The sequence below is a fragment of the Arachis ipaensis genome, chromosome B03 (assembly GCF_000816755.2).
Source record: "Arachis ipaensis cultivar K30076 chromosome B03, Araip1.1, whole genome shotgun sequence".
NCBI classification, from domain to species: Eukaryota; Viridiplantae; Streptophyta; class Magnoliopsida; order Fabales; family Fabaceae; genus Arachis; species Arachis ipaensis.
The window spans coordinates 2,801,729-2,814,140 of NC_029787.2; the positions used below are offsets into that span (position 1 = coordinate 2,801,729).

Genomic DNA, 12,412 nt, shown 5'->3' on the forward strand with positions numbered 1-12,412 from the left:
TAATAATAATAATAATAATAATAATAATAATAATAATAATAATAATAATAATAATAATAATAATAATAATAATAATAATAAGTTGAAAGTTTTGACTTTGAGGTTATATTAATAGTTGTTTTGTTATGAGAAATGAGATTGGGATTTATGCATGTCCTTGCTAGATTTAAGGTTTCAGAGTAACAAGTAATAAGGGGAACATTTGCTTTTATAATCAACTTGTGTCTTGTGTTAATTAACTGTTAACAATACCAAAAGTAAGGGAAATAGAAATAATTAATGATACTTATGAAAGTTAAGTGGTTAATTAGTTGCCACCAATAATAGGCGATAGAATCATTCTGCTTAGCTCAAATTCAAAGTGATCCCAAAGTTAATTACATTATTATTGTTGTCGCGGAATATAATGCCATATTCTACCCCTTTTGACTACTATGCTTTAATTTCAATCTTTTACACACAACAAGAATATACACCAAAACAGAAAAGCAATATCTATTTCTATATAGAGAAACTTATTGCAAGTCTTAATTAAAATCAATTTTATATAGTAGAAAATAGAGTTAATTAAATCAGTTTTTTGTTTCTATAAAATACATGTTTGTAATTAGTTTGACCTCTCTAATTTTTTTTATGGATTTTGATCCAACAAAATTTAAAAAGTTTTTATTTTAGTCACTGCTATTATTTTTTTTTTTTTTAAAGTTTTGGTCTAATAAAATGCAAAAGGTTTTAATTTTAGTGATATGATACGACACGTCTTATTAGGGGTGAGCACGAATCGGTTTGATTTGGGTTTATGGTAAAATTAGAATCGAACCGATTAAAATGTAATTGATTCGGTTTGATTCGGATTTGCATTTTTTTATACATGTACCCAAACCAAACCAAACCAATTAAGAACGAATTGGTTCGATTTGGATAATTTGATACCCGATGATTTTGAAATTCATAAAAAAAAAAACCAAATTTTTATCTAAAAAATTCAACAAGTATAATAAACATGTGACATCAATAAAAATAATCCAAACATGTTAAACACCAAATACATTAAAAATTAAACTCATTAAAATCAAAACATATTAATAATGAATAATCATTGTCAAATAAAAAAAGCCATATATATTTTTTATTTTTTTATTTAATTAATATATGATCGGGTTCGCGGGTTGGTTCGGGTTCCGCACCCCCAAAACTGATATCCGAACCAATCACTAACAAAAGCAATCAGTTTGATTCAGGTTGGACCCGATTACCCGTTAGTTTCAAAACCAATTTAATTAATTTGATTTGGGTTCGAACGGATAATCGAGTACCCACTACCTGTGCTTACCCTTACGTCTTATTACATTAATATTTCAATTTTCCACTTTATCATTAACATATCAGGTTAGCGCAGTTAACGAAATAAATTAATAGTAGATATTAAAATAAAAAACTTTTTAATTTTATTGAAGCAAAATTAAAATAAAAATTTACAGAAACCAAAACCCAAAATAAATATAAATTTATTTAAATCTATGTAATATTTGTAGCGTGTACATTTTCAAGGTTAAATAAAAAAGAAATGTAATTAATGGTAAAATTATGTGAAGCAGTGTAGGATATTGATCATTATGTTGTCTAAAATCTCAACGATAGCATATATGTAAATCTATTTTTTATTTACATTAAAGAAACGGAAAAGTCTAGGAGCAGCAGTTTTGTTGAATTTTGGCCAGCATGTAACCAGCAAAAAAAGGTGAGTCATTGGATGAAATCTCACATCAATCTCACACCATTAAATCATCATTGATAGATGGCTATTTGATAACTACCAATCATAAAAGTTGCTGACCCCCTAGCATCCCTCATAATAATAATAATAATAATAATAATAATAATAATAATAAACAAATTAATAATGAAATAAGAAGTGGGTGTCTACTACAAAAGCTTTCAATTTGATAAATTAAAAAAGGCTATACGTTACTTTCATGCACGTAAACATATCAATTATCAAATTATAATCAAATTAAATGCAGCGTTTGAATATGACCAATTTTGGTCTGCATGCATGTGAGAGATGCCATCAACAAATTAAATCAAGTTGTATTTTCTTAATTAAGAGAGTAAATGAATTATTGTGTGTAACCCTCAAATCAAATCAAACACAAGAACAACTAAAATTTACCTAAGCTTTAGGTAACATCAAGAATGGAATATATATACCTTTTGATTAACATGTAATTAGAACTTAGATTAACACACATAATAACATTTACGAACAAATTGGAGTGTGTTTAGTCCATCATAAGTGGGGTCTTAAATTAACGGCTAATAGAGAATTATGGATGACAACTTTGTTTAAACCGTGTGGGTTCCATTCACTCAAAAGTAAAATTAAGAATAGATACAATTTTATTTAATTAAGATTATTAAATATATAGTTTAATTTCACTAGAATAGAGGAATTGTTATGACATAGATAAACTCTCTCTTGTAAGCAACCCTTAACTAGGATTATGACTTCAACCATGACCATCCCCATGCATGTTTGTGATTTGATTTCTTCTTAACTAAATCTTTTAGTATATAATGCTGTCTGAATGAATTTAAGGATTTTAATATTGAAATATTCATAATTTAAAGATTTTTTTTTTAAATAGAGATATATGTAATTAACATGTATTACCTATTATTTTTTGTTTATAGATATCTCTCTTAATATTCTTAACAAAATTTATTCCAAAAACAATTCAGCAATTCATAACGTAATAGGTAATTGATTAACTTTTTTGCTATTATTTGAAATACGTGGTTAAAAAAAAATATTAAAATTGTCAGGAATAAAAAAAGCAGACATGGAAAAATTATCAATAAGTTAAATTAGGAGTTACAAAAATTGGGTTGATTTTGTTCCTTCTAGTTCTTAATAGCAATATCAGCGATAATTGTATTACAGATTCATATTTAGTGTTTGACTAGTTATTTCAGATTTCCTAATTAGTTGCTCCACTTTATTATGTTGAGTTTTTTTTTTTTTTTTTAAAAAAAAATTTTTAACAAAGTCTTTTTTTTTTTTCACTAGATGAGATCAACTGTGTGGATCTAATTCATGTATGTTGGATGTCACAAACCAATTACAAACCTTATAATCATGCATAAAGATGCGACAAAGCATAAGATTGTACTGTCGCAAAATTAACACAACTTTTCCCATTTTTTTATACTGTTAGTTGATTTTAGTGTATACATAACATTGTCAAATTTTAAATTATAGTCAGTGGAAGAGTTTTATGACTAGCTAACAAGATTCAATATTAAATTATGTTTTGTAGTCAGCAAAGGATAATTAACTTGTGAATGTGATGATTCATTTAACTAATTCCTTTCGTAATATATTGTTGGATAAAGACAATGGCTTATAATGTAACATAATCTGAAAAAAGATTAAGAAAATTAAATTAAAATCTTAGCACAAGATCATAGTGCAACTAACCTACATCACATGCGTAGCTTGTGAAACTACCTTGTGAATTTTCAAAAAATATAAAAATTGAATTCACATGGCTTTTGGGTCTGGAAGGGTAATAAAACGACGCCTTGTTTTGTCGTTTATTCCGACCAGATCGTTGCATGTGAGCATCATAGATTGGTCGTTAGATAGTGCCACGTGGCCTAATATTATTTGTTAAAAAAAATAACAAAATCCAAAATCCGGAAAAAACAAGAGCATGTTTTTTTCTGCATTCTGATCTGTGGGCTCCATTTTCACTCTTTCACACTTCACCATTACTAGTACTAGATGTCCATATTACTACTTTCATCTCCAATTTTAAATAAATGTTTAAAATTAATTATATACATTTTTTAGTTTACTTTTTTCTATATTTTATGCATTTTTTGTTTTATTTATTTCGTAAATAATTAATTAATATTATCTAATTTTTTAACTACATATTTATTTATGACGACATAATTTTTTTTGAAATGAACATTTGTTTAAATAAAAAATTTAGTAAGGAGTAATGATTTTATCTTTCTAAATTATTTGAATATAAAAAACGCAATGAAATTTTTTTATTTGAAAGTTTAAAGGATAGATGTCTAGAAATATGAATTTGAAGGGTTACCATTTTATATTCTTTCAAAACAAATAATTTTTAGAATATTAAAAAGCTAAAAAACAATATATTAAAAACATTGAAAATTTAAATAAATTTGTACTTTAATTTAATTATTTCCCTTCTAAAATCCTTAAACTTTGTCTTATTCCAGGTGAAATGTGATTATTAATATTATTATAGATAGAGTAATCCATCACAATGAGGGTAAGTGCCAAGAGAAATGTGTGTGGTTTTGGTTCCCGGGTTAGTAGTGTATTAGTAAAATAATAAATGTTTAATTATTCTGTTGGTCATATAGTTTTGCAAAATTTTCAATTAGGTTCCTATACTTTTTTTTTTTAATTGAGTCTTGCACCAATTTTTTTTAATTGGGTTTCTACACTTTTTTTTTTCTTTTATTTAGGTGTCTATACCAATTCTTTTTTTTAGTTGGATTCCTATAAAATTAAGCCAAGTACTACTAAGAGGGACTTAATTGAAAAAAAATTAGTATAAAAATCCAATTAAAAAGAAAAAAAGTATAAGGACCTAATTAAAAATTTTACGAAACTATAGGGACCAACAGAATAATTAAACCAATAATAAATGGAATACACATCATCATAAAGGTTTATTGGACCATGAAAGAACATGGATGATGCCTACTAGCACACAGCACGGAAGAATTGTGGCATTGACTATGAGTCTCAATTCACATGGCTGCACAATCCTCATTTGGTCACAAATCACTTGTCAAGAAAAAGTTCACATGCCTTTATGACCCTTTAAATCTCTAAATCATTTCTCCGGTTATCTTCTTTGATTTTTAGGATATTAATTTTGATGTATTATTCGTGCAAAATAGTAGTTTATTAATTAGTATTGTTTAATCACATATTAGCATGTATAAGATATTCAACATAATTTATATTGTGAGAAATTAAACACTTTTACTTGTAGTATAATATATGAGTAGTGATTTGAATTTATAATCTTACACAAAACACAGCAAAATCCTAACAATATGCCTAGTGGCTTGATTTAACGTTGTGCTATTAAATTCAATTTTTAATTTTGAGTTTCTTTTGACTTTTACAATTGTGTCCATGTTTATTTATTTCTTTTTGTCATGAATTGTGTCCATGTTTAGTAACATTGGCTTTGGTTATTCATGGTTTCTCTTTTTGGTCATGGTCATGTTTTGTTTTGACCATGTCATTAGAACTGAATGGGCTTTGAGTGCTGAGGTCCAATGGATACTCTTTAAGATAACCTTTTTTGGGCCTAGTGCCCCTTACACTTACCAAAAACAAAGAGAACTTTTTTTGCCCGATTCAACCCAACATTCAGCCAAAAATTATGACTAGTATGAACTAAGAACTAATGTCCTACATTAAACCTCAAAGTGTGGGTGCGCGAGTGTGTGTTGTGATACCTAAGATTGAGGGTTGTCTAATCTACTTGACCAAAAAAAAAAAACAATAATAATATAAGTGGTTGGAGGCTTGGTTGAATGGCATATCTTATGCCTCTTTAATAACCATACCCGGATTTAAGTCTTATAGGACGAAAAATGAACCCAAAAATGAACTTATGTAATGTGTGTGAGTGTGTGATGGGAAATGCCTAGGATTAGGAGCTGTATAATAATTAATAATATGACACTGAACTAGTTAGAACTAATGATCGACATCAAACCTTAGACAAGAGTTGGGATTTTTTCTATTTATGTAGGGTTTAATATGTATAAGTGAGTTAAATAAATTCTTAATCAAACTTTCAAAATCCATGATAATCATCAAAGAGTAATTTTGTCTCATTTAATAACAAAAAATAGCATCGAGATTACAACAAAATAACACAAGATACAACATACTCAAATAAACATGAACACAGCTAAGAGTTCTACCACTTTGATTTGTTTCATTCATTCTAGTCTTCGCATTTTGGCATTTAAAGGAACTTCCTTGTAAGATTGAACCTTCTCTGCTGCTCTTCTCAAGGGTCTTCCAAAAGAACTTCTTGGAGCTTCATTTCTTAACTTTGATTTTTCTCCTNNGTATCCTCTATCTCAAACAAATTCTCTGAAGCTTCGTGTTCATGTGTTTCCACGAAAGCCGAATGTCTCCTCGATCGTCTTCTGCAAATAACAAAAGAAGAAACTATGAACTTATCTCTCTCTCAATTGTTCAATTGGCATGTTCCTGTTGAAGAGTGAATGAACTAACCTATTATTGTCTTTAACCTTGTCAGAACCAATAGCTGCAAGGTTTCATATAATAACAAAGCTTAAAATTAAAATCCACAAGACTAATAATAATAATATAAATAAATTTAGATGAAGAAATTAAATCCAAGAATTTACATCTACTTCTTTTGCGTCTTCCTTCATCGTTACTACCAGCTTTTAGGGCATTTGCTTTGATTAAAGCAGATCTGCATGAAATCTCATGTTGCAATAATTTTCTCTGAAACGAAACGCATCGAATCGAAATTAACAAAACAATTTGCATTTCTGAAATTAAGAGTGCAGTGATGAACTCATGCGAATGCTTACCTTATCCCTTCCCAAATTAAGCTCCTGCAAAAATTAACATAACAGAATCATCAATCACCATTATCAAATCGCAGGACAAGAACAACGAAAGGAACGAAACGCTGAACGAACTAACCGCTAACATTAAGCTGTTAGACTGAGCAAGGTTCCGATTTTGGAGTTGGAGTTTCTTGATATCGGCTTGCATTCTTCTCAACTCAGCTCCGTTAGATTCTATCAATTCGCTGTTCAATTCGCAATCAAGGAAACAATAAATAACAAACAGTTTGAAATTACGATGAGAGAGGATACTCTTTCTCTGCAATGAGTTGTATTAACTGCGTTCTTTCCTGCATTCAATGAACAAAGTAAGTTAGAAACTAAACAAAGGAAGGGAGAAGAATTGGAAACAAGTGTTAATTGAGTTACAGTGAGGAGTTGTTGAATGGAAGGGATATCGGCGTCGATGGCGGGAAATGCTAGAGGAAGTAGATTGTGTTGAGAGTCAGAGTTGTTAGTGATATCAGAAAGCTTCTTACGCATCAAAGTACCGATTCCAATGGAAGATTTCTTCGCCATTTTTCAGACACAGAGAAGATGTGGGAAAAGGGAAAAGAAGAACGGAAACGAGGGTTCGGTTTGGTACCCCAACGGTTTACCGAACCTAATTTCAAATACTCCAAAGCGCTCCGACCCTCCCTCAATCACGTTTTTTTATTTTCCACTCTCTCGTTATTATTCTCACCACCCATTTTTTTATGTAATAATGTATGTTCTCATATAGGTTTTTTATTTTTATTAACATCCACAGTAGGTTTTCTATTTTTATTATTTTTTTAACGTGAGTCGTTTTGTATTTTCCTTGTTAAAAGTCTTCTATAAATAGTTTATTCTTAAACACTCTTCACTAAATAAAAAGTGATGTACTTCTTATTAATTAAATAAATCTCTCTATTATTATATTTTAGTAAAAACTTAAATGCAGTCGACTTCACGTGAATTTAATAGTTAAGATCCGTTAAATGAAAATTTAGTCAAATCAATCAAATCATCTAAAAGCTCTTAGTTATCAACTTCACGTAAAGTTGACTTCACCTGAATTTACATATATATTTTATATGAATAATTCAAATTTAGAATTTAAAATATTTATTTTTTGTTTTTTATTTTTCTTTTATCTTTAATAGAAAATTAATTTTCAAAAAACACTCCACTCCTTGCTTTAAAATGTAGTAGCATTCGGCACTATAAATCAACATTATAAAGCGCAGTCTCATTTGATATCCATTTTTAAATTTTTCATTTTTCCTTATAATTTCTTACTTTGGTTTTTGCCAACTCAGACAAAGAAATGCAACGTGAGATGCAGCTTTGGTTAAAAGAGTTTGATTGATATACAATGGATTTTACAAATGCAGGGCATTTAACAAAAGGTAATTGGATAAAAGGTAGATAATTCATAATTGTCAGCTACTTAGATATTGATTCATGCCACCCAACAAGTAGCAAAAATATCCGGGAGTCTGAAGAATCTCGGTCAAAATAAGTTGCTGAAGCCATGCCACTTTAATCTTGCAAACTCTTACCCTTCAAAATATGGTCCTTTAAGGCTCTACACAAGAAGAAAGAATGTTATGAGAAACAATGACACCAAAAAAATTCATGTCTTTATCTCTTAACATGAACAACTCTGGTTATAGTGTTCAGGTTTATCCATGAAGTGAATAGTATACTGTACAATACATACCAGAAACCAACTACTTGTAGATGGAGAAGTGCATAAGATATGCAGCCCTATGACGAACCTGTATAACAAAATCATTTCTTTAAATTTGATTGCACTGCAATCAAACCACAGGTTGATAATAAGAAAGACATTTCGTTCACCTTTGACGCATATGATCGTAGGTCTGATGCTGAAATCAAGCTAGAGCATTGTCTTAGAAAAAGACAGAACATTTCATAGATTACTGGATTGTCTTCGATTAATGAGTTGGACAAAACCCAGTTCTCTGTCAAAACTAGGTGAATGTACATCTTGAAGAAATCGCAACTTTTGTCTTTGAAGTTAATTGCCCTAAGCAATCTCAGGATGTCTTCTCCATTGTGGGCCTGACACAAAAACTGAATCAAGCTAACTTTCAAAAAGCTAAGATGCAAGCCTGTACCCAGATTTTTGAGATATGAATGCAATTAATTTTGTAGTGATAATTGTTGAGTTATGAGAGTGCATTTTGATTTTGCAATGATATTGACCAATGATCCAAGAATGCATTAAAAAAAATTGCATATATATGATAATTTGGAAATTAAACTGGTGGAAAATATTGAAACAGGTAATAGTCCATGGAAACATGCATAAGCAGAACACAACTGAGTGGTAAAAGGGGAAGCAACATACTCCATCAAAACAGGAAAGTAGGTTCTGATACGCCATGGCACTCTTAAGTTGCTTACAACGGGAGCTAGCTACCGGTATGCACTCAACAGATTGGATGCAATTCAAATCCTTTGAGACTCTGCATGTCCAAGCCAGTTAGAATAAGAGAAAGGAAGCGAAGATGAAGTAACTGGGCAAGCACTAAAATACACTTCAGCTTGTTTATTTACAGTTCGCACTAATTAATGCTAACTGATTTCATTGATGATTACCACATACAGAAATTCAGAATGTATAAATATCTCAGCACTAAGAATTAACATTTAGAGTATAATATTGTTTGGTCCAACTTCCAGTGATGACAATCACTTCTCTATTAAGTTTAATTATCCAGCATTAAACAAAGCTACAATTGGGTAGATAAGTAAAGCTACTAAGTTCATAGTTCAAGAACTACACTGAATTATTATTACTGGTACTAAAAAGTTATAACAACCTGGAAGCAATGAATTTTGCTATGTTCTCACAACTTGAATGCCATTCCTGGTCTGTGAAGTAATTGACAATCGCTTCTACGCAATCATTCAAAAGCACTAATAAACCTTGAAACTGGCGATCTAGAAATAGACATATAATAATTTCAATGAGTTCTTCAGCTTCTACAACAGAAAATACTGGTCTTTTACTCCTGCAGTGAGAATAAAAAGGCGTAAGTTGACATTGTCACATCAATAAACAAGGATGTCAAATCATAAATCAAGTCCCAAAATCATTTGTCTAATTTTTGAATCATGAATCATAACACACCACCAGTCAAAAACACATTAATAAAAGAGCTTAGAGTAATAAGGATTTACACCTTAAATGTGCAAAATATATACTGAAGTTTCAAATAAACACTTAATAACAAATCACTATGGTACATTAGACATCAGTGATGGTAAAAAAACTATGATACGCCAAAAGTCATTAGTAAACACTTAATCCTTCTATTCTTTAAGCCAATTCTTTAAGTGTGCCAAAGGTAATAAAGTAACATAAAACCAATTCACATGATCGTCTAAGTAGACACATTGTTGTGGCTTACCGTATTAAACAACAAGCAGTGACAAATTTGAGCCAGGCTCTAATATTTTGGGGTGGTTCTCCAGTGTCAGAATCTAGGAGACAGAGACAGAGATCTTCTTAGAAGGATGGAAATAAATATATGTCGCAATGTCTTTGTTGTTACACTTGAAATACTGCAAATATCTCAACATAGTTACCTAAATTTTTGGGTTCACCACTGGATGAAAATTCAAAAAGAAACCCATGAGTGTCAAGAGCTGTTCTCAAATCTGAGTACTCAGGAAACCAACCAATTTCGACAGGCAATTGATCAACCTAAAAATAATGATTCTGTATTTAATACTAAAGTATCAATTGAAAATAGATTTAAACGAAACATGCTCAGTCAAAATTGTTACTGCTACAACCATCATCTATCATTACCAAAAGAAAACATAACAAACATGTCTTTACCTCTTTTCTAGAAGAGAGAACTGCACACCAAAAGTCAGAGGATGAGTTTCGAAGCTCTTCATTTGATGAATATAACACTGAACGAACAAAACAAAAATAGATGAGTGACAATATTACTGCTATGCTTAAAGCTGGTAACAACATAACATGAGACTAAACTTTCACTCACTTGTGTTGAAGGACCAAATGGCTACTGGTTTTTCTATATGACCACAGAGGAATGCTAATTTTGGAAGCCAACCATTGATGAGCAATCCTTCAAGAAAGTTATCACCTGAAACAACGCAGCATCCTGACTTAAATCAGGCACTACTTGGTATTTTGCAATTCTAAAAGGAAATGGCCTATGAGTTGCCAAAAATACTGCCTGAACAAACAAAATGGCATAGCAACCTTTTTCGGCTGCCAATTCCACCACAGAATTCAGCTCACTGTTCAAAAATGACTGCAGAAGTTTGCAGCTTCCAAGCTCAGGAAATTCCAGCGGTGGAAAGGCTTTCTGCATCTCATGAAAAGAAACATCCCTATTCTCATACATCCAAGCTTAAAACCAACAGCAAGCCATACATAGATGATAGATGATATCAGAGAATTGAGTTAGTATAATAACCTTATCTCCAAAGACTTTCACTCCCCAGAGAGGAATATCTTCTTCTTCACCAAAATCTTTCAACTGCACAGAACAATCCAAGTGATTGCTAATGAATGACAAACAATGAAGATAACAAGACTTTTCCCACCAAGTGGAATAAAATCATTAAAATCTAAATAGTAATCGATAATGAAGAAATAAAGGCAAAATAATAACATTAACAAAATAAGAACAAGGGGAATAAACTATTTTGCCTGATTTTCACACTTCTCAACAAGTTTTGTCAAGTAAGCTTCCCTGGGATCTTCATCATCATCATAGGAACTTGCATCCTTCTTAGCCTTTTTCGTCTTTGGCTTTTCCTGCTCATTTTGTTCTTCTTTGAGCTTTTCCTGTTCTCTTAAATGATCAGTAAGAAGATCATCCAACCCAATAACCTTCTTCCTCCTAATCCAGACTCAAAATTTTCCATAAGTTAGTAGTAAGCAACATTTACCGACCCAACCCTAAGTAAACCAAATCAAATCATGTACTTGGTTTTTGAAGTTAGATAATAAAAACTATTAAACCCTAAAATCCCCCGTAACCACAAAAATGAAAAGTTAAAAATAAAAACTTTGAAGAGGGAAAAGGGGTACCTTTTATTGCTAACTTTGGGCGGGGGTTTGAGAAATTCATCCTCTAACTCGAAATCCAAAGGGTCGTTGACGTCCATCGTTGGTCTTTGTTAACTGCAGGTTAAGGTTGATAGGGTTTGTGCTTAGCAGAGAGGAGAATTTGAATGAAATAAGTGGCAAAGTGAAGAAGCATGCTCTTTCAAATTTTATTTCAATCTTTGATGGCCTTTTTATATCTTTTTAATATTATGCTTGCAAAACGGGTCCAAACGATTTTTTTGGAGGGAAAATGTGTTTATAATTTATATTTGTTGAATTTTGTTTTTAGAATTATTATTTATCGAATCTTACATAAATGAGTCAGATGACTATTAAGTATTAAGCTCGAACCCATAAATATTTTTTAGCTTTTTTAAATGAATAATGTAAGTAATAATACGTATTCATTGTATTCTCATAAAATAGTTTTTACTTTTTAGAGAAATGATATATATATGTTTAAAAAATAATTGATAAGAGTAAGACAAAATTTTAAAAACTTATATTTTATACCATATTTTTTTTTCAAAAAAATGTATATATTTAATTTTTAGTACAAGGTTTTGAAAATTGATATGTTCTAATTACTGATTTACTTATTCAATTGATTCAAGTGTCTCTTAAGTGAAATAATAGTTT

At 30.4% G+C, this 12,412-nt stretch overlaps 2 protein-coding genes across 8 annotated transcripts in view; both read right to left on the bottom strand.

The window, feature by feature from the left end:
• Positions 6,148-7,369, bottom strand: LOC107629270 (shugoshin-1; the record flags this gene model as incomplete). The annotated part of the gene is given in 7 exon segments (XM_016332017.2): positions 6,148-6,228; positions 6,317-6,350; positions 6,454-6,556; positions 6,646-6,669; positions 6,761-6,869; positions 6,937-6,974; positions 7,054-7,369. Coding segments are annotated over 7 exon segments (539 nt in total), but the record flags the coding sequence as incomplete, so codon positions are not given.
• LOC107629269 overlaps positions 7,973-12,412 on the bottom strand; it is a 6,597-nt gene continuing 2,157 nt past the window's right edge. For 3 of the 7 annotated variants that reach the window (XM_021117759.1, XM_021117757.1, XM_021117760.1), the window contains 13 exons: positions 11,756-11,848; positions 11,372-11,564; positions 11,136-11,198; positions 10,919-11,024; positions 10,695-10,799; positions 10,526-10,602; positions 10,270-10,387; positions 10,092-10,164; positions 9,501-9,692; positions 9,026-9,143; positions 8,512-8,748; positions 8,372-8,429; positions 7,973-8,234 (listed from right to left, as the gene is read on the bottom strand). In XM_021117759.1, the coding sequence (XP_020973418.1) occupies positions 8,382-8,429; positions 8,512-8,748; positions 9,026-9,143; positions 9,501-9,692; positions 10,092-10,164; positions 10,270-10,387; positions 10,526-10,602; positions 10,695-10,799; positions 10,919-11,024; positions 11,136-11,198; positions 11,372-11,564; positions 11,756-11,832 (1,407 nt within the window). In that variant the 5' untranslated portion in view covers positions 11,833-11,848 and the 3' untranslated portion in view covers positions 7,973-8,234; positions 8,372-8,381. Of the gene's footprint in view, positions 8,248-8,371; positions 8,430-8,511; positions 8,749-9,025; positions 9,144-9,500; positions 9,693-10,091; positions 10,165-10,269; positions 10,388-10,525; positions 10,603-10,694; positions 10,800-10,918; positions 11,025-11,135; positions 11,199-11,371; positions 11,565-11,755; positions 11,849-12,412 lie in introns of all 7 variants that reach the window. The other 4 variants (XM_021117758.1, XM_021117761.1, XM_016332015.2 and 1 more) reach the window with 4 other exon arrangements.